At 36.5% G+C, this 22040-nt stretch overlaps 1 protein-coding gene across 1 annotated transcript in view; it reads right to left on the reverse strand.

Moving 5' to 3' along the window:
* st6galnac5a (ST6 (alpha-N-acetyl-neuraminyl-2,3-beta-galactosyl-1,3)-N-acetylgalactosaminide alpha-2,6-sialyltransferase 5a) overlaps nt 1–19965 on the reverse strand; it is a 43629-nt gene extending 23664 nt beyond the window's left edge. The window contains exons 1-2 of the mRNA XM_051914488.1: nt 19278–19965; nt 18436–18627 (exon numbers count right to left, since the gene is read on the reverse strand). Coding sequence (XP_051770448.1) covers nt 18436–18627; nt 19278–19292 — 207 coding nt within the window. The 5' untranslated portion in view covers nt 19293–19965. The remainder of the gene's footprint in view (nt 1–18435; nt 18628–19277) is intronic.
* Between the last annotated feature and the right edge of the window lie 2075 nt (nt 19966–22040).

The following is a 22040-nucleotide window of genomic DNA, read 5'->3' on the forward strand; positions in this document are numbered from 1 at the left end:
TTTTTTTTTTTTTTTTTGCAGGTTATGAGAAGACCAACATGGAATCTGCACTCAGGCAAAACATTCTGCAGATATTGCAGACCTGGAAAATGGAGAAGTGTCTGAACTTCATAAAATACTATCCACTCCTGACATTTCATTTATTAAATATTTAAGCTAATCTTATTGTGCTATCAGCTGCCAATAAGAGACTAATACTCTCAGCTCTGTTTACTTTATTTTTTTTTACTAGATTTAAATCCATTTCTCTGCAGATTCCTTTCCTCCATTCTTCCCCAAAATTGCATTGAAAATGCAAGGCCAAAGATTCTGTTTGCACCTAGATATTATTGAAAACCTTTTAAAATAATGTCCACTTGGATAATTATCCATGGTGTGTATTATCAGCTTCAACATGTGCCGTGTTGTCAATGGATAATGTACATTTTTAGCAATAAGTTTTAAATATAATTTATTATTATTTTATAAAGTTTTGTGTTTGTTATTTGCTCACATTATATTTGTGTATATCAAAGTTAACCTGCAGAGCCACAGCAAAAGAAATTTTAAAAATTGGTTAATTGACCCTTCGCAAAGTAACCCTTAGTTACCGCTGCTTTGTCTGACAAGCCAAGGCGCTGTCACGCCACACAGAGTAAAAAATACATCGCGAAGCAAAGAGGACACTGACAACATGACAGACAAGACAGAGCAGGTTACTTGTGATATTAAACAAAGTCCCATCTTTCAAACTGTGTAATTTTTTAAGAAATTCGAACAATAAAAACCGTTTTGTGGCTCTTTAATGTATCGTGACAGATTGCTGTAGCGCCTCAGCTCAAGCTGCTCGTGAACCGATCATCTCTTCCTAACTAGTTAATTTATAGCATCAAATAAACATGAATGAACATGAGAAGGAATGTTGTTTCAAACGCGGAAAGACGTCAATACACACCATTTTTCAAGTTCAAGTCCACCAAGGTTAATCTTCTAGCTCCTGAGTCCTGACTGCTTTGTCAGACAAAACGGCGGATTTGGCATTGTGATTGGTTAGATCGCTTGTCAATCAAAACTCCCGACGAAGGGTCAATTGAGATAGCGGTCTGTGAATGTGATTAAACAGACCATGCACTGCAAAACAATGGCAAGAAAATACAAATTTCTATTGAGAATTTATTATAGAGTGTGTCACAGACTCTCGAACAAATGATTCGGTTCTTTTAATAAATTGAAGAGTTGGAATCAACTAAATTAACTGTAAGTTTTCATTACTTTCTCTCATCTCCATCTCAGAATAAAGCAAAATTTGTTTACTTATGGTTAAGTGAAATTCATCACTATATATATTATTACTATATTATTACTATGAGTGAAATTAAAGTTGCTATTGCTAACCAGCAACTAACAGGTTTAAAATCAGTCACCACCATTACAGTAGTGCTGTACGAGTGTTTTATTTTTGGCAAATGAGTCAAAATGCATTTAAAGTATCACTCCACAACCTATGACAATTTTGGCCAGATGTGTCCAATCTTGCCCCAATTAAACACACCATAAACAACTAATCAACTAGAATCATACTAGAAACTTCCAGGCAGGTGTGTTGAGGCAAGTTGGAGCTAAACTCCGCAGGACAGTGGCTCTCCAGAACCAGAGTTTAGACACCCCTAATTTAGTTCCCGACAACATATTATTCAAGTACTGGCATATCATTAAATTACACATAAGCATTGCAGGAGAGACATGTTTGTCAGGGCAGTTTGAATGTAACCCTTCCAGCATCATCTGTGTTTGTGAAAGGTAAAGCCTACAGATTCATCTTCATCCTCCAACTTAATCTCTGAGCCACAGAGGCTCCTCTGACTTCATACTGAGGGCTCATAGCCTCCTCAGCAGGGAAAGAAACACAGAGAATGTGTCTCCAGTACTTCTGTTCCTCTTAGGTAATATGACTGAATGGGAAAGGGAAAGACAGCAAGTGCGAGATAGAGAGAGAGAAAGAGCAGTAAAACAAGAAAAAAAAAAAGAAACAGGAGACACTGTCAGAATTGAGATGAGACGAAGACGCTCCCCATTGGGATGATTGCTTTGCCCTGAATACAAAAGGTGCATCCCTGCAAACACTTCGTGTTGTTTGCGAGCACAGATTAGGTCTGGCCACAGACATCCGCAATTCTTTAAAACAAGCCCTCAGGGAGGAATTAGCATCCATCCCCGGGCTTATAAACCAGAGATGGGCCGCAATGATAAAAAGCTCCTCTCAAGGAGAGCAATGACGGGGATATAGAAAGGAGAAATGCACTGTAGAAGGGACAATCATAGTACAAGTGCGAGGATGGGTTAGGATTGCAAGAACAAGTGCTTTAAAAGGGGGGAGGGTGTTCTGAAGAGGGGACAAAGGAGAAAAAGATTCAAGCATGAATCATGGGAGTACTTGAAAGAGCACTTTTCTGAAGTATACGATGACATTTTATAATAACATGCAGGTCTGACTGACCCAGAAACACCCAGAATAGTATATTTTAATGTCAAAAACATGTTATAAATACATTTATGTAGTTAATACTAAAGTGTATACATTTTACAATGTCACACCGTGTCCTAACCAGACGTGACGTGACGCCACGGCACGCGATAAAAGGTATCTTTTCCACGTTAATCGGAGTTTTTGTCCTAACCAGCCATGACGGCGACACGCGACAATTCTATTTTAGAAACAGTTTCTATTTGGTATGGCAATGATAATATCAGGTATTGTTTATGTGCTTTATTTTATGTTAAAAGCGTCTAATCCGTATATCATTCTGTGTTCCCAGCTTTTTAGTTGTAATGAAAACAACACTGGCTAATTCACCTCAGATCTTGAAAATAAATAAATTTTCACAAGAATGTTCAAACTGTCAACTCAATGCACACAAACAAGTGTATTCTATGACAAAGATCGGTTCAGTCACTCCGTATGTACTTTAAATAATGTTTAAATTATGTAATATTTATAAATTTTACTATGTACTTGCGCATTTCATTGTGTCTGCTGTGTTCTTGCCAAGAGAGCCCGCCCACACTCTCTTCTGATTGGCTGTGGTTTTTGATTGATTTTATCGCTTTTTATCTCTAGTAATTGTATGTAGGCTTTAAAATACATAAAATTTGTGTTTATTTGTGAAGATTATCAGGATGAACAAAATGTTTAAGAATCATACAATTTTTTTGGTAACAGAGCTTATTTTCAGCAGTAATCCAAAAGCAAATAGAAAAATCCAGTTGGGTTTTTTGTCGAGGGAACCAGGGTGATGCCAACCTACGGGTTGGCCTACAAAAATATGTCATCAATGCAGCACTCTCTGCAGCATAATAAAATAAAAGTCACAGGGACCCAGTGCTGTCACTGTTTGGACAAAATAGTTGAAAGAAACTTTAAAACATCTTCCTTTCTGTTCTGCAGAATAAAGGATGTCAGACCACAGATATATACCACAAGTAGTTTACTTCTGTTAAACGTCCCTTTCAGGTTGCTGTTAAAATGTTATTTTTCAATCATTTGCTGATAAACAAAAGTCTGGCTATGGGATTGCAGTAGCTGTGCAACACAGAACAGAATGAAATGGCTGTAATGTAGGTAAATGAATTAAGTGTGTATTAAATGCATTAACAAATTGAACATTAAGCCCTATTCAGACGGGACTTGTTTTCCTTGAGGAGGTCAGGTAAATTTGTGTTTTTAATTCACTTTTTTCATCACACAAATTGTGTAAAAAATATGGAGCAAATTATCCACCTAGCTGTTCAACAAACTGAGAGGTCCTCTGAGAAATTGAATGCTGTCTAGATTGTTTGAGGAATGTGTGAAATTGCAGTATTTTTTATTTTTCACAATGCTTCTCTGTATGTATTTTGACCTTAATAACTGAGGCAAAATTTATTGCTGCACTGCCTGGTGAAACTTCATTATGGATTTAAAGCTGTCAGCCAACTTTTCGAGTAAAATAACAGTTGGTTCAGCTGGCATCCCATCTGATGTAAAAAGGGATTAAATCAATAATAAGAGTTCTACCTCGAACTGCACAGAACGACCAGCATCAGGTTTGATGACCTTCTTAATTAATTACTTAATTAACCTTTAATTATATTATAGATAATGCAATAGTTATATCACAATATAAGTCTTGTGTTCAATAGATTTTGTGATGAGCAAGTAACTTTCAATAAAACAACTTGAACTGAATTTAGTTGAATGATGATCGTCCTGTGTAGAGCTGCTTATAAGCTTAATCGAATTTGTTTCATAATTGACAAATTTTGCAACATTGACACTACTGAACTGAATTAAATGAACAGTGAACTGACTCAAGCTGAATAATGACACTTTTGTCTTCTGTAAAGCTGCTTATAGCTGAATTGAACTCGTTTCATTATTGATGAACTTTACGCAGTTATTGAGCTGGACTGAATCAACACTGAGCTGAGTTTAATAATGTTGTCTTTTAGAGATGTTTTACAACAGATTTTGAATGTGCCTCACTGATGAAGTTTGCATCGTTATTTTCCTGTTTATTACTGTGAAGCTTTGAAACAAGCTGTATTGTATAAAGCGCTATATATAAAATTAAATCAAAAGGTGATTTAACTTGACTTTCCATAAAGGCCATATCCAGGCTAATAATAACTAAAGAGATCTCAATCCTGTCCATATCAATATGTCCTCTGTTAATAAATGGTGTTTACATATTAATCCTGTCCAAAGAGGTCTATTTAATTAATCGTATAAATTAACGTTTTAACTTTAGCAGCCCAAAATTATATGAAGTTATTTGGGGTGGAAGTCTTTCAAACAGCAGAAGTGCCAGTGTGGTCAAAGCCGATCAAAGTGTGATCAAGCAGATGAGAGAATGATTCGAAAAGTTCACAAACACAAGAAGTAAGTAAACAACTTCAGATAAGATGCTTCACAGAATAAGAACCCAAATGCTTCTGAAGCTTTTTTAGGGTGATTCTATTTGACATTTTATATACATGCTGAGTGTATTTGAGGTTTTGCTGGACTAAATCGGTTAAAAGTGTGCAACAATAATAACAGACACAGCTCTAAAGACATATAATGTTACCCATAAAGACACACAGTATTCATTAGAGACATCCTATCATCTCCATATAAAAACAGGAATGCACGCATGCTCTGCCAGTCATTAACTTCTCTTCTCTTTATCAGATAATGATAATGATCCTGGGCTTCTGCTGAGCTACTGAGACTCTAACCTTGTGTTGATAATGCTCTAAATTATGCCTCATTTCCCCATGGGCTGTTGAGCGGATAGTACTTGTTTCATTGGTTGCACACTTGTGTCGCACGAGTTGAACGCAAAAAGCTCTTTTCACACTCCACATTCAAACATAACCACAGACAATACAGCTGTTTATCGATCATCACAACTTAGGCACTATTGCACTATTCTAGAAAGTAGTCTGCTGTATTAACTTTGCATCATTAAATACACATTATGTTTATGAACTGTAAAACTTACATACCTGAAACACTGTCACCATATTTTTGCATATCTCCTAGTAGCCACAACTGCCAGTTTCAAGTTCACCAGGAGTATAAAGAGGCACATTTAGTGCAATTAACCCTGAAGACTCGGTTCATTTAAAAGTGATTAATGCATTATGATTAGACTTGATAACAAAGTCCATTGTCCATCTATAGGGTTTATTATCATTTGCGATTCACCACTCAGACCTCTCTTTAAACCCCTGACCTCCATAATAGCTCTAAAGAAAGTGCATTCATATCTCTAATAGCTGGCAGATATCAGAAAGTCATTAAAGCGCGCAGATCAAGGAGATGCTGTCGCAAACGTTCTCCATTCATCTCTCACATTCTTGCTTATCCTTCAGCAACAAGACTGATCCCGAATTACTATGGAGTCCCAGCGGGGATCTGCATATGCATAAAAATGAATGATAATGCTGTGCTATAAGGCTTAGGAAATCTCACACAATGGGCTGTCAAGTGTGTTTGGGACCAAACTATTGTGCGATATTTCAATCTGTCGTGTTACAAGCGCTGATGAGAGCTGTCAACAGCATCAATCATAGCCATGAAGCTGTGCTATTAGTCAATGTTGAAAAGTGGGTAAAACCGGCAAATTCCTCTCGGAATACCACTTTAGTTTAAGCTAGCAGAAAGTGTCAGCTTGTTCTCGGATCGCTGTGATTTGAGTCCAGTGGGGAAACTAAAGGATAAATTGATGTAAGAAATCATTTTCCTTTGTTGCTATTGTCGTTTGATAAAACCTGCACTGCTTCCTCAGGATTATATTTTAAAGGGCCCCTATTACTCTCATTTACAGGGTCATGATTTATTTTAGAGGTTTACATGATTTAATGTTCCAAAAACTCATATTTTTCTTATAATTTGCTTTGTTGTCGCACCTGTTTTCAGCCTCTGTCTGAACGCTCTGTTTTAGGTTTAGTTTCTTTAAAACTCACCTTCTGAAATGTGCAGTCTGCTCTGATTGGTCAGCCGGCCCCAGTCTGTTGTGATTGGTCTACCTCCTACCTATCAGTTCGAACATGAGTCTTATAATGACAGTCAGGAAGAACAAGCTGATTGACCCAAACCACCATCGCAAGCACAAATTGTGCAGAACGTTTCATGGTGGTAATGTTTTATTTTATTCCTCACTTACATTTCAGATGTTTTGTTATAACTTATGTCATTTCTTTACATCACAGTAAAACTGTATGTCCATTAACACACTGACCTGCATGATTCAGTAAGCAGTCGTTAGACCAAAGGTTGTGGTTGTCCTGATTAGGAATAGTGTTAAAAATACATTTTACCCACTGATTCTTCGATTCCTTTGCCTTTGGAAGTCCATGTAATGATGTTTTGCCCTCCCAGAGAAAAAAAACAGCATTTCCTTAGAAGTAATAAACTCTTCTTGGTGTCATAACTGCCTTTGTTTGACGGCTAGCTAAAGAAGCCAGCAAATATGCAAATGTGTTACATGATGACATAGCTAAATTACAGAAATAATGGCAGGACTACAGATGAGGCGTTTCAGTGTTTTCTATTGGAGAGATTCAGTACCTTTGCCGTGGACTGTGCTTTGTAACTTTACAGATTGTTTACATGCACAAACAGATATTACACATTAAAGGAAAATATAAATAGCATACTAGGTTCCCTTTAATGTTACTCTTTCATCTAGAAACATACTTTAATGTTTATTCCCTCCTTTTCTTTTTTTTCTTTTAACTACGAAAAGCTCATTTGGAGCGACTTTATAAGAATTATTTGACTTGGTGGAGCAATAATGAATTGCTCCATGTGGTTCACGCAATATGTTCCGACTCTCCCGGGAAATGTTATCGGCATACAAACTTATCAAGGCCAGATTACATAGAAAACACAAATAACAGCTTGATCGCTCTTTTCTGAGGCTGAACGACAAACTCATCAATCACTGCTAAATAGCTGCATAATGCCTTGGGCTTCTAGAGCACTATGGGGCAAAAAAAAATCATTAATATCCAATTCATCTGCTGCTTTCCCCTCTACATTTTTCACCAGGAGAATAGCCAGAGGAAGATCAATCCTTCTGTTACGTATGTACACCTTGCTGCAGACCGTAGCGAGAATATGTCGTTGTGTAGCGGTTTGTGGTTTGCGCGATGCCTCTTGAGACTCAACTGGCAAACATCATTCCCTCAAGCTGACGGATCAGAGAAAATAAGAGTTTAAACATGAAAACCATAAAATCATCATTCTGTACAGACAAGTGCTTCCCAAATTCCCCTATTTCTTGCTTTGTACTGAAACATCGAGCAGGTTCCTGACCTAGAATGCCCAACTGGCCTCGTCCACAATATTACATTCATGAAGGAATTCTTGTTGGAATAAAAAATGTTGGGGATGCACAGACATTAAAATTCTAGACGATGCTGATAAGCTGATAATTAATGTCATGTTATGGATGACAAGCGCTAAATGGATGTTATTAAAATTATAAATGATTTATATAAACACGGGCCAAATTGTTATAGCAAAGCAACTGGGTCAGGGTATCTCTGTGTCTTGTGTCTTGTTCCTGGTCAGCAGTGGTGAGAATTTACCAACAGTGATCCAAGCAGGGACAAACCACAAACCAGCAATAGGATGTTGGGCACCCAAGGATCATCGATGCATGAGGAAAACAAAGGCTATCCCATCTGGTCCAAGCCAAACCTAGGTCTAGTGTGGCACAAGTCACACAAAATTTATTGATGGTTATGGAAGAAATGTTTCACAACACACAGTGCATCACACTCCGCTGCGTATGGGGCTGTGTAGCCGCAGACCAATCAGAGTGCCTATGATGACCCCTTTCCACCGCCGAAAGTGCCTGCAATGGGCATGTCGGAACTGGACCTTGGAGCAGTGGAAGAAAGTACCAGGTCCGATGAGTCCCGTTTTCTTTTACATCACGTGGACAGCTGTGTATGTGTGCGGCGTTTACCTGGGGAAGTGATACCACCAGGATGGACTGTGGGAGGGAGTGTGATGCTCTGAGCAATGTTCTGTTAGGAAACACTGGGTCCAGCCATTCATGTAGATGTAAATTTAACGTGCCACCTACCTAAATATTGTTGCAGACCAGGTACACCCCTTCATGACAAATGGTGTTCCCTGGTGGAAGCAGCCTCTTTCAACAGGATAATGCACCCTGACACACTGCACACATTATTCAGCAATGGTTTGAGGAACATGATGAAGAGTTCAAGGTGTTGCCCTGGCCTCCAAATTCCCCAGATCTCAATCCATTTGAGCATCTTGTGGGATGTGCTGGACCAACAAGTTCGATCCACAGCGGCTCCACCTTGCAACCTACAGAGCTTGATGGATCTGCTGCTTACATCTTGGTGCCAGATACCACAGTACACCTTCAGGTGTGAATGTTTGAACCTTTTTTAAAAGTTGTGTTTGAGTCCCTCAGTTGTGCTCAGTGTGAAAAGACTGATCTCAAAATCATTCAGTCACTGCTGTAAAGGGTTCAAATATGCAAAAAATGCTGGAAAACTGAAGAATCTGCAGGACCTGGAGATTTTTCTGAAGAACAGAGCTCAGTTTAACTGCTCAGGACAAACAAGAGACTCATGAACAACCATCACAAAACAAACAAACAGTCGTAGATCATCCAGGTAACCACACACAGTATTAAGAATCAATGGTTCACATACTTATGAATGGGGTTAATTTAATAAATTCAGCTATTTTTTTTTTTGTCTTGTGGATTATATGTAAACATCTTTTATGTAAAATATCTTACTCAGGAGAGTACTAAATAAAAAATAACATGCATTTTGTATTATCTCCTTTATTTTGTTAAAATTATTCACATTTTCACAGATTCTGCAAGTGGTTCACATACTTTTTCTTGCAACTGTACATTTTGTATGCACATTTTGGAAATTTTATTCAAATCTTGGTGGTTCCATCAGCAATTTTTATGAAATATTCTGTAATTCTCTTGAAAATATTTTCTCATCTCAACTTATTTAAAGGAGGATGTATAAATATACCTTAAAATTTAAATTAAAAAACCCATTTAACACTTAAGGTTAGAGTTAGTTTAAATCCATAAAAGTAAGGAACACCAAGCACCTTAGCAAGCAGCACTAATAACTTTGAAAATGATGAATGAATTTTAGCAACTACTAGGCCATCATAGAAGTCAAATCTGCATGACAAACAAGCTTTGGGAGGAACAAAATTGTAGCACCTAATGGAAATGAGGTATCAGGCACATAGTAATATCTGAATTGGCAGATACTGACTGTAGGGGAATGGCATTTACAACCTTCCCTTCCAAATACCCTCTAAATTGTGTTCCTGATGTGTACATATCAGTACGCATTCAAAGCTCCCCTGCTGGTTACATCCACAGGTTGTGTGTTTTCAGAATGAGAGCAGAGAATGTTTTCAGCCCAGAGCTGAGAGCCGTGCAAATCCACCATCACTGGAGACATCAGCCCGGCTTGGTGAGCTGAGGGAAGACCGTTGGGATCACTCGCTCTCTCTCGCTCTCTCTCACTCAGATTCTCTTCCCTCTCCACAGTCGAGAGAAGAACTGACACTCATCTTGTCCCACACTGGGAGGATTCAAAGGAGCAGTCATCCAGCAAATGAAATGCAGAGAGAGCTCAGCAGAGAGCAGGGGGACCAATCCTATTACTATCCACCTTTCGGAAACTGTTAATTGCACAGGCTGGGATAAAATCCTTTCCGAATTGTGACTGACAAAATTAAATGAGCCTCTTACCTCTAATATTTGACTGTGCTGTGTCAACATTACTTGACCACAGCTCAAGACAATAATTACTTTTGACCATCGGAGTTGTTTATTCGCTCACACCATTTGCGTTATTGTTGCACACAATTCACTATAGAAACTATGCAAATCAGGTAATAGTGGGAACTAGGTCTGTCACAATATCAGTGAAAGTATTCAAAATAATTATTCAAATATTGTTTTATAAAAATCACAAAAAATGTGGTTAAAAATTTAAAGAAATACATAATGCTATCAGTCAAATTTCATCAGTTTTTTTTTTTTTTTAATCTTTTACTTTAATTTGCATTTTAACAAAAAATAAATAAATAAATAAATAAAAAATAATCGCACTAAAAATACGAGTGAGGCAAAGATCGAGTTTGTAACACAAAAAGAACCTGCACATCTTTTCTTCTGGAATCCAAAAGTCAGGTTTGTTTACAGTGTCCTGCTTTCGCATTTTATATCCTGATTTTGTACAGCAATAGTAGCTACACATTGCGTCTTTTCCTTTTTTCCATTTTATGATGGGTGGCAACCAGAATTAAGGTGCAATACCACCACCTACTTGTGTTGGAGTGTCAACCAGTTGCTGGATTATTTTTGATATTATTGTACAAGAATTGGACAATGAAACTGAAACACCTGGTTTTAGATCACAATAATTTATTAGTATGGTGTAGGGCCTCCTTTTGTGGCCAATACAGCATCAATTCGTCTTGGGAATGGCAGATACAAGTCTTTCACAGTGGCCAGAGGGACTTTAAGCCGTTCCTCTTCCAGAACAGTGGCCAGGTCACCATGTGATGCTGGTGAAAAAAAACATTTTCTGACTTGCTCCTCAAAAATATCCCAAAATGGCTCAAAAAATATTTCGATCTGGTGACTGCAGGACATAGGAGATGTGCAACTTCATTTTCATGTTCATCAAACCATTCTGTCACAAGTCTTGCTGTGTGTATTGGTGCATTATCATGCTGATACACGGCACATCCTTCCAGGTATACGTTTGATCCATTAGGTGCATGTGGTCCTCCAGAATGGTTCAGTAGTCCTTGGCTGTTATGCGCCCATCAAGCACAGTAGGGAATGCCTATTGCAGCCCAAACCATCACTGATCCACCCCCTTGCTTCACTCTGGGCATGCAACAGTCCAAGTGTTAAGCCTCTTTGGGGTTTCTCCACACCGTAACTCTCTCGGATGTGGGAAACACAGTATAGGTGGATTCATCAGAGAACGTTTTGCATTGTCCACAGCCCAAGATTTACACTGTTGGCACCAACGAATCTGACATTTGGCACTGGCTATAGCAGCCTGACCATGAAAAGTGACTCTGTAGAGCTCCCGTAGAACAGTTTTGGTGAAAACAGGAGAGTTGAGGTGTGCATTTAATTCTGCAGTGAGTTGGGCAGCTGTTTTTTTTTTTTTTTTTTTTTTTTTATTCAATCAGGGTTAGTACCTGGATATCCCTTTCAGACAGCTTCCTCTTACGTCGACAGTTATTCCTCTTAGATGTGGTTTGTCCTTCGTGGTAGTATGCCGACATTACCCTTGGGTACCACTCTCGATACATCACAAAGACTTGCTGTCCCGGCCACAGATGAGCCAGCGAGATGCACACCAACAATCTGTCCTCTTTTGAACTCTGATATATCTCCCATTATGTTGTGTGGTTTGCAATATTTTATGTGCAGCTGTGCTTTTGCTCTGCTAATTCAAACTTTACACTCTTGTAATTGTATCATTGCAATAATAAATGGACAAAATTTATTGACACAGTTTCATCCTTACATCTACTATAATACAATATATTGTCAAGCTTGATAGTATTTACATTAGTTAATAAATGCGTGGATCTGTACTTTATATTGGATTGTCCTGATGGACTAGTGGTAGAACTTTTATTCAGCGTGCCAGAGGTTCTGGGTTCTAATCCGCCCTCGTATCATTTATTTTATTTTTTTCTCATTAAAACCAAAGATGTTCATCAGTGATTGTATATCAAGAGCAGGGACACGTTTATGTGCATTTTGTTTTGTGATTTCACCGGAACTAATAGAGAGTCTCCGATAGATTGAAGCGCACATCCGTGTGAAGACTGCGCAGTGTGCACGAGCGCAAAAGAAAACACTGTTGCGCCACTGATAAAAAGAGCACTCATATGATTTCAAAAACACATCCCAGCGCCAGATCGCCTATTATTTAACACAAACGAACGAATTGCTAATCAACTATGCTTCTTTTGTATTAGATACATCTGTGCTGCGAGATGTTTCAAAAAGTGGTGGGGACAATATCGACCCTGGCAAAAAGTGGTGTCCCACCCGCAAATTATGACTATGTTGACGGAATTTAAAATCTGTGAAGATTGGCCACCAGGATATAGGTGTGAATCCTCCAATGCTATATTAGCCAGTGTTTCAGTTTCATAGTCCAACCCCTGTATTTGTAGTATTAACATGATATCAATATTTAATTTTTTTAAATTTACATTTCACATTTCAAAAATTCTGTTTAAAAATGCAAAAGGTCTGCACTCAAACATTTCAAACAGGAGATAAAATAGTACAAACGTTTCAGCTATTTGCCTTCGCCAGTGTCAGTGACATTTCAAAAATTCACATTTATCTTCAATACAGTATATTGCGATTTTTTTATTTATATATTTATTTTTTATTTTTGGAGCTTTACAGCCCCTCATCACCATTCACTTATGAAAAACAGCAGTGCAAAAATTAAACTAAACTGTTTCAAAATCTTTCTGGTATAATCATCCACAATCGCAGAATGAGGTTAATAAGCATAAATCCTTTGATGGCCACATTCATGCAACGTTCGTATATATGTCCTCTCAATTACTGAACACTCAAAGTGTACACAGATCCGAACTTGTGTGCAACTAATGTGGTGTGTAATGAGGAATTATAAGAGCTATGGACTATAAAATTGTTTTCTGTTATCCTAATAGTTTATGGAAAAAATGAACATTTTGTCATTATTTACTCACCCTCCTGTCAATCCTGTTTTTTTTGTTTTTTTTCTTGTGGAACACAAAAGGAAATATTTTGAAGAATACGTGCCTCTATTTTTCATTGTATGACAGTTCTTTGTAACCATGAGCTGTCAAGATCAAAAATGACAAAAACATCATAAAAATAGTTTGTTCAATTTGTGTTCAGCAAGTCTTTTGAAGTCATAAGTTTTGTGTGAGGGACACACTGAAATTGTTATCTTTTTTGTGTGCAGTATGTCCAAAATCTCACTGATGTGATTTGAATATGTGCATAAATTCAAATTTCAATTCAAATTTCAATTCAATTTCAATTCAAATTTCACACATTGTGATCAGTTCTGACACACACACACACACATGCACGCACGCAAGCACGCACACAGGTTTTTTATCTTAGTGAGGACATTCCATAGGCGTAATGGTTTTTATATTGTACAAACTGTACATTCTATCCCCCTACACTACCCCTACTCCTAGACCTACCCATCACAGAAAACATTCTGCATTTTTACATTTTTAATAAAACATTAAATATGAGGACTGATGAAATGTTCTCATATTTCATGTTTACGTCGTAATACCCATGTCATTATACAAATTTGTGTGACACACACACACACACACACACACAGTTTAACATGTTTTGAATATACACACATTTGAATGAGATGCCATGGGTCATTATTGCCTTTTGTGAAGAAAAAAAAAACATTAAGCCAAATTTCTCCTTTTGCATTCCACAGAAGAAAGAAAGTCATATGAGTTTAAAATGAAATGAAATGAGGGTGAGTAGTTTTCTTGTTCTTATTTGGGTGAACTATCTCTTTAAGTTCTGTGAAACGTACAGTATCTTGGCATTTCAAATAATTCAGCTGGGTTTACAAGCATTTTAAATAGTATTTGATAATTCTATTTGCGTCCGTGTGTGGTTGTTTCAAACTGAACCCTTCCAGTATCTTCAAACCACATTAGCAGGCTGTACATTCTCTAACATGCTCTTGAGAATTGTTTCCTTTGAACTGGCAAGTCTGAATTTGGGGCAGTATAATATGCATTCTTTCTATACTGTCAGCCAGACATCACTGATGTAATGGTGGACTTTTTAATCCACCCACATAATCCGGTGGCAAACAAAACAATAAGCAGCACTTGGCATCTACTTTAAAAATGTGCAGGGGTTTAATCTTTAAAGTCTTAAAGCAGCATAAATGCATGTGCACTCTGCCGTCAGTTATACCAACTGCTTTTAAGCAGATTCATGCGCTTTGACCTTACTGTCCTGAAAAAATCACAAATGCTGAAATCATACATTGCTTTCACACTGACAGCCACTGATCAAATGCAGAATCTCAAATTCAGATGCTGAAAGAAACAGACCTCCCAGACATCCATTGAGGCTGAGGTACTTAAACAGTGCTTGAAAAGACATGCGCTGAATTCTGATCCACTGAGCTTGAGTCAGACAGTCATAAACAAAAGTTGCAAAAACATTCATTAAAACACACATAATTCTGCATATACAAAAACAAATATAAATACATAAATACATTTTGTGTATCTATCTATCTATCTATCTTATAAATAAATTTTTATTATAAATAAATTCTGTAATTTTTTTCTTCTACACTAGATAGATAGATAGATTTTTTATTAGCATTAATTAAATTCTATCTATCTATCTATCTATCTATCTATCTATCTATCTATCTATCTATCTATCTATCATGTTGTGTAATAGTGAAGACAGAATTTAATATCCAAATCCAATATCATCACATTTTTTATCAAACCACACTCATATATAAAGTTGAATAAACATATGATGATAATGTATTTTATTTTCAGAGAAAAGAAATTACAAAAACATTGGTGACACTTCACAATAAGGTTTCATTTGTTAACATTAGTTAACTACGACATTAACTAACAGTGAACAATACTTCTACAGCATTTATTAAATGTTAATTTCATCCTTTACTAATACATTATTAAGATCAAAAGTTGTATCTGTTAACATTAGTTAATGCACTGCACAGCAAAATCCCCAGAGTTAAATAAACTTTGCTCAGAGAACATACTGTATGGTCCCTCTCTACATATAGAGTTAAAATAACACTGAAGCAGAGTTAAAGTTAATGAGATAATATGATGTTTGTGGAGTTGTTTAATCAGATCTTGAGAGATTTATTGTCTTTTATCTTTAGTTGATTTCATCTAAGGCTGTGGCTGGAAGTCATTTGTAGTTGTTGTGTTTCTCTTCAGTGATTCTGCTTGTTAACAGCAGGTGTTCATCACTAATGCTCAATCATAACTTAATTAATCTCATTAACTTTAACTCTGCTTCAGTGTTACTTTAACACTATATAGGGAGGGACCATATGTAATCTGAGCAGAGTTGATTTAACTCTGGGGATTTTCATGCATGTAAACTAACATGAACATGTACATTTTTAACTAACATTAACAAAGGGTAAGAATATATTGTTCATTGTTAGTTCATGTTATTGCATTAACTAATGTTAACAAACAAGACCTTATTGTAAAGTGTGTTTGAAACTTACACAAAAAAAACTGCTAGAGAAACATTTGTAACTTTTATTAAGGTATAGTGCTTGTGGCAACTTTGTGAATGACTACCTGTGAGGATACATGTTGATGATATGTTTAAGATTAATTATTAATATATGTATAGTACAATATACTGTATTTCACAAAGGTGTTAACACCCTGTAAGATCATTGAATATTACAAAACATCTGCTGTCTGCACTTGTGTCTTGCTCAATAGCAGGAATTATTCCACCATAAAGACAGCAACAATGAAATAGCAACATGTTTATTGGTCATTATCAAGGTCAAAGTTTAGGGTATTTGCATGCTACTCGTGTAAAGATGCTCAGTCCATATTTAGGTTCTGGCCTACATTGTTTAAACAACATGAGTTTTAAAGAAAGAGTTTTGATTAATATATTATAACTAATGTCATTATTAAATGAAATCATTCAACAAATGTCAACTCAAGCCATCAGATACTTCGCAAAAATAAAACTGAGCACCGGAAGACCAACTTACAGAGAGCCGTCAAAGTAATTCTGCAATCGATCACAGAGTCATTTGGCTTTGTCAACAGCTCTTCTGTGACTGAAAGTGCACCGCAACTACCATAACAGTACATTTTCTATCAGCCCTCATGTGAACAACAATGGCAGACATTGGCAGAGGCATCAGACAGAGGTGTCAAATCTCATTGCAGAAAAATTGCTTTGGGTTATCAATAACAGAAAGAAGAGGGCAATGAGGGATTTCGCTTGAGTTGAAGCTGATATTGCTAAAGGCAGGTGAGTATCGAACCACCCGTCTGCCTGAGCCAGGGGTAAATAGTGATTAATGGGCAATGGAGGAAGGTTTCGCAAAGAACTGTGCGAGTGCCTGCGATCTAATTCTTCCCTTCAGCCCTTCTCTGTAGAATCTGCTAAAGCTCATGCAACTCAGATGATTTGAACAAGAGAAATGAATTCAGTGATGGAAGTGAAATGGAAAAAACTTTTTTTTTTTTTTTTTTTTTTTGACTGAAACTGCTCAAGTTAAGATGAGCTTAGAGAACACCAGCACTGATGTTATGATTTTTCAATCTATCTTGTTTATTGATTAGAAGTGTCAGCAACTGAATGAGCTTTAAATCAGTCAGAATGGCTCAGGCAGCATTGACTGAACTGGCTCAAAGCTTGGAAAAAGCTAAGAGAACTATGTCTGTCTGTAGACATTTTAAATGCCACAGTTTAATTTTTAACCACAAGCCCTTCCAAGATCATTGTTCAAAAATGTATTGAGGTACTTTTCTATTGCACGGCCTAGATGAAACTGGTTTCCACTATCTAAAATTCATAAAAAGCTCACCTCTTAAAAAATGGCATTGAGCCATAATAATTTAAAAACACCAATCAGACTAGAGACAAAGCATAACCTTTTATTTCATTGTTAGAGCAGGATTAATTTGAAAGTCAATTTCCTTAAAAGCTATTGAACATTTTCACCTTTATTGCAGAGGGAAACATATGGTGATAACATGTCCCAATACCACAATCATGAATTTATAGTATATTTCTGGTTACTATTTGTTGTAACTTACCAGTATTTTTTACAGAAGTAGTTCTACAATTTATTACAATTTCAAAGGAAACTGATTTCACAGTAAATATGAAATAACAGTGATTAGCTGTCTGCATTTCAGTGATCTCTTGAATATAAGTAGTATAATATTATATAATATTTTTATCTAAAATTATGTCACCATTCTAGACTTTTCTATGAGTTTTAGCCTAATTTTCTATTTTTGAGGTCAAGTCAACAGACAAGAGATATAATTTAAGATTATTAGCACAAAACAGTCTAAAAATGACGCAAAAGACAATGACAAATTTATTTACAGATCAGTTTCCAGTTAATCAAGCCCAGCTTCATGGTTAATCCTTTAAAAGTATACATCAAAAGTTAGATATAACAACCAATAACAACCAATCCGATCTAACACAATAGTATCGCAAACCCTCTCCCCCATTATATTTGGACTGTTAAGCACAAAATGGCTACAGTACATAAAGTGCAGATTGCAAGTTATGATCAGGCTTAAAGGTCAATCATAATGCTCAAACCGTTTTCTCTATGTAACAGTGGAACCAATTGTAACACTATTATGGGCTGGGAGAAAATGAAAGCCAGCCAGCAGGTACACTAATCACCATAATGGCTTCAAACATAATGGACTTCAAACCAAATCACTGTTGTTATCCCACAGATATCACAACCACCTAGCCTGCATTGATTCATAGTAAAGTTGTGAATATAGTATTTTATTGTAGGAAAATTTATATTTAACCTGATACAATGATATAAATATAAAAATGTATAATTTAATATATTAATATTTACTATATAACTATATTTACTTCGTCTATTGCTAATAACCACCTTGGGTCAGTTATAAACTTGCTATCTTCTTATAAAACACAAATGGACATACAAATGTGCATCACTCTTGTAATAACCTCTTATATTGTTACGATAGATATTTGTTTATCCGTTGGTTACAGCCAACTTCAGCTGAATAGATAAAGTACAACCGTTTACCTTGTGCTCAATGATGCTGCTGTATCCCTGCAGTGCTGGAGGCGCGCGCGGCGCTCTGGTGGGCTCCACTTTCTCACCTGACGCGCCCTTTGACGCGCTGGATGCTGTAGTATTATTATTATAGCTGACGCTGTACACGAACAACAGACTGGTGCACATGGTGATCGCGAGAAACACGGCTACTCCATGACGCTGGAAAACACGAGGGCAAAAGTTCAAATCAACCACAGAGCGCAAGGTCATAAATCATCACCAACTCATGCGCTCGGCGCAATCAATTATAGGATACAAATCACATTTCCATGCTCAATTATTAATAAGATTGAGATTATAAGAACTTGCAGGTTCTTACTAAATGTTGATGCCTAAAACTATGTGCTTCAAATCATGCAATGATGGTTTTGCAACAGCAACATTAAACAAAGTAAAAATATTGTATTTACTGTATGTTGATCATGTCATACCAAGAAAGCTCCCTTATTTCAACGAATGTTATTTATTTAATAGTGCAACACTAAAATAAGAAAACTATTAGCATCATTTTACAATACATAAAAATTCATAATAATCTCATGAAAATCATTTTATAATATTTTTAAATAAATTTACAAATGCCACGTTCTTTCCACAAAGCAAAATTTCTTCTCTTCAAAAATTTAATTTCCGACAAACTCCTCATTATTCAGAAATGGGGATTAACAAGAGGTTTTTTTATTTTTATTTTTTTATTGTCTTTAATCTTCTTCATTCATCATGTGAATACAACAGAGAGCCGCAGTACTTCAGCAACAATGCTGCACAGGAGAGATGCGAGACATTCAAACTGTTTTCAATACAATTACCATTGGTGTCTTCATCCTGAAGCCAGCTGGAATATTCCTGGGAATGTGCGCATGAAGATCCACTTTTTCCCCTGATTGTTGCTACTTCATCAGATTATGCCGTCATTAAATTGCCGCGCTCCGCTCGCGCTTGGAGATGGCAGTGTGTGTGCTGTGCGCGCGGATTGAACCCATTCTTGAGAGTGGCGAGCACAGACCGATGTGACACCGCGCGGTCCTAAAGAACATTGTGTTTGAGTGTGAACTCTGATTCAGCGTTTAGGACAAATTGCACATTTGGAGTCATTGAGGCGACATGGAAATACAATAAACATCTGTTGTAAGAAGCTGATATTTAAATTGAACCTAGTGCTTTCTTTCAACATGTGCCTACAACTACAGATAATATTCCAGGTTGAATACAATTAAACAGTATTTGTCACACTCACTTCCTAATGCATATTGCACAGAAAAAAAGAAAAAAAAAATGGTAATGAAATAACCTGTCCCGATCTGATTGGCTGGCTGCAACACAATTTGAGAGTCGGGTTGCCTCAGTCAGATGGGAAACAAAGTCAAACAAGGTACCAGGGGGCTATATATAAATGAACAGATATTATAAATCAGGGGTTTCCAAACTCGGTCCTGGAGGGCCACTGTCCTGCAGACCTTGTCCTCCAACCCCAGTTAAACACACCTGAACCAGCTAATCAAGGTCTAATTAGGCATACTAGAAACTTCCAGGCAGTTGTGTTAAGGAAATTTGGAGCTAAACTCTGCAGGACAGTGGCCCTCCAGGACCGAGTCTGGACACCCCTGTCATAAATTGTAATAATACCTCTGAACAAAATTTAACTGTACTGGAGTGTGAAACAGCAATTCTGAAGGACATCTATCACTTTATAAATATAAGCAGTAAGGTACGAGAGACAGGAGTGCCTGCAACCCCACAATATACAAATATTAAAGCCAAAAATATATATTTTTTCAAATTAAATTCATTAAATGCCATCTTTCTGCAAGAAAAACAGCAAGTTCTTTGGTGCAAATGCCTCATCTGATAGCAGATCTCAAATAAAAAGAGACGGAACAGTTTACATGCGCTGTGTCAGTTTTATTTATTTTGATTTTTTAAACGTTTCCTCACACATACGTACATCCTACTGCCACACAATAAAAAAATAATAAAGGTAGGCCTAATTGTGACCTTTTATCTAGACTTTTTTTCTTGCAATTGCGAGTTTAGGCCTACAACGGGGCTAAAAGGCACATCCAAAAAAAAAAAAAAAAATGTTGTGCTTTTCACTACTCCCAAAGTGTATGGTTGCAGAAAAAAATCTGTTTTTATTGAGCATTGATCCAACAACATATTTTGTGTGAAAATATATCATAAAAGTGGTTTGTTTGTTTGTTTGTTTGTTTAAAAATCTTATAAATGTATGAGGTGGCAAGGTGGTCACCAGCATGGGGCAAAAGGCACAAATACTTTAGGTAAAATAATGTTTTTAATAATGTTAAGTTAACATAAGTTAATACTTGTTCAAAACAATTACTTCAGCAAAGTTTGTATAGCTATTATTTTTGGTTTATTTTGATAAATAAAAGAATAAATTTTTGTTCAATAAATATACTGTCATTAAAATATGCTCATTTTCAAATAAGTTATTTAAGTTATTTAAAAAAAAAGTAAAGATTCTGAAAGATTGAATGATCCCATAATAATTTAATATAGCTTTACAGTAGTAAAAAAAAAAAAAGATGTTTTATTATTAGGGCTGTCCATTTAACGCGTTACTTAGATTAATTATTTTGAAAAAAATAACGTGTTAAAATTATTAACGCATTTAATGCACTTGCCCCGCCCTAGAACTACGTAGGTCATGTGACATTTCATACAGTTGATGACGAATATGATGCAGGGCAACAACTCACTGCGTAATGAAGCCTATAGAATGTAGTTAGAATGTCCATAAGAGTCAAGATATGGGGCAAAAATTGCCCCGTTGGAGTTTTTGTCTCATATTTACATAATGTGACATAGTTAAGCAAAACGAGCAACGAGTGCAAAATCACACGAGTGCTGCACAAGTGCAAATGTAATACTGATTACAACAGTTTAATAAATAAGAAGTTAATATTGTATTTTAGACACAATATTGTCTGTTTTGCTAAATTTTGCCAGCGAAAATAGAGTTGTGCTCAGAATTATTGGCACCCTTGGTAAATATGATCAAAGATGACTGTAAAAAATAAATCTGCATTGTTTATCTTTTTGATCTTTAATTCATAAAATTAGCAAAAATCTAACCTTTCATTGAAGGAAAAGAATTGAAAATGTAGGGAAAATCACATTATGAAATAAATGTTTTTCTCCAAAACACGTTGGCCACAATTATTGGCACCCTTTTATTTAATACTTTTTGCAACCTCCTTTTGCCAAGATAACAGCTCTGAGTCTTCACCTATAATGCCTGATGATTTTGGAGAACACCTGACAAGAGATCAGAGACTATTCCTTCATACAGAATCTCTACAGATCCTTCAGATTCCCTAGCTCCATGTTGGTGCTTCTTCTCTTCAGTTCACTCCACTCATTTTCTATAGGGTTCAGGTCAGGGGACAGGGACGACCATGGCAGAAGCTTCATTTTGTGCTCATTGACACATTTCTTGTGTTGGTTTTGATATTTGTTTTGGATCATTGTCCTGATGGACAATCCAACCATGGCCCATTATAGGATTTCTAGCAGAAGTGGTCAGGTTTTGATTTTTTATCTGTTGATAT

The sequence above is a fragment of the Ctenopharyngodon idella genome, chromosome 2 (genome assembly GCF_019924925.1).
Source record: "Ctenopharyngodon idella isolate HZGC_01 chromosome 2, HZGC01, whole genome shotgun sequence".
In the NCBI taxonomy this organism is placed as follows: Eukaryota; Metazoa; Chordata; class Actinopteri; order Cypriniformes; family Xenocyprididae; genus Ctenopharyngodon; species Ctenopharyngodon idella.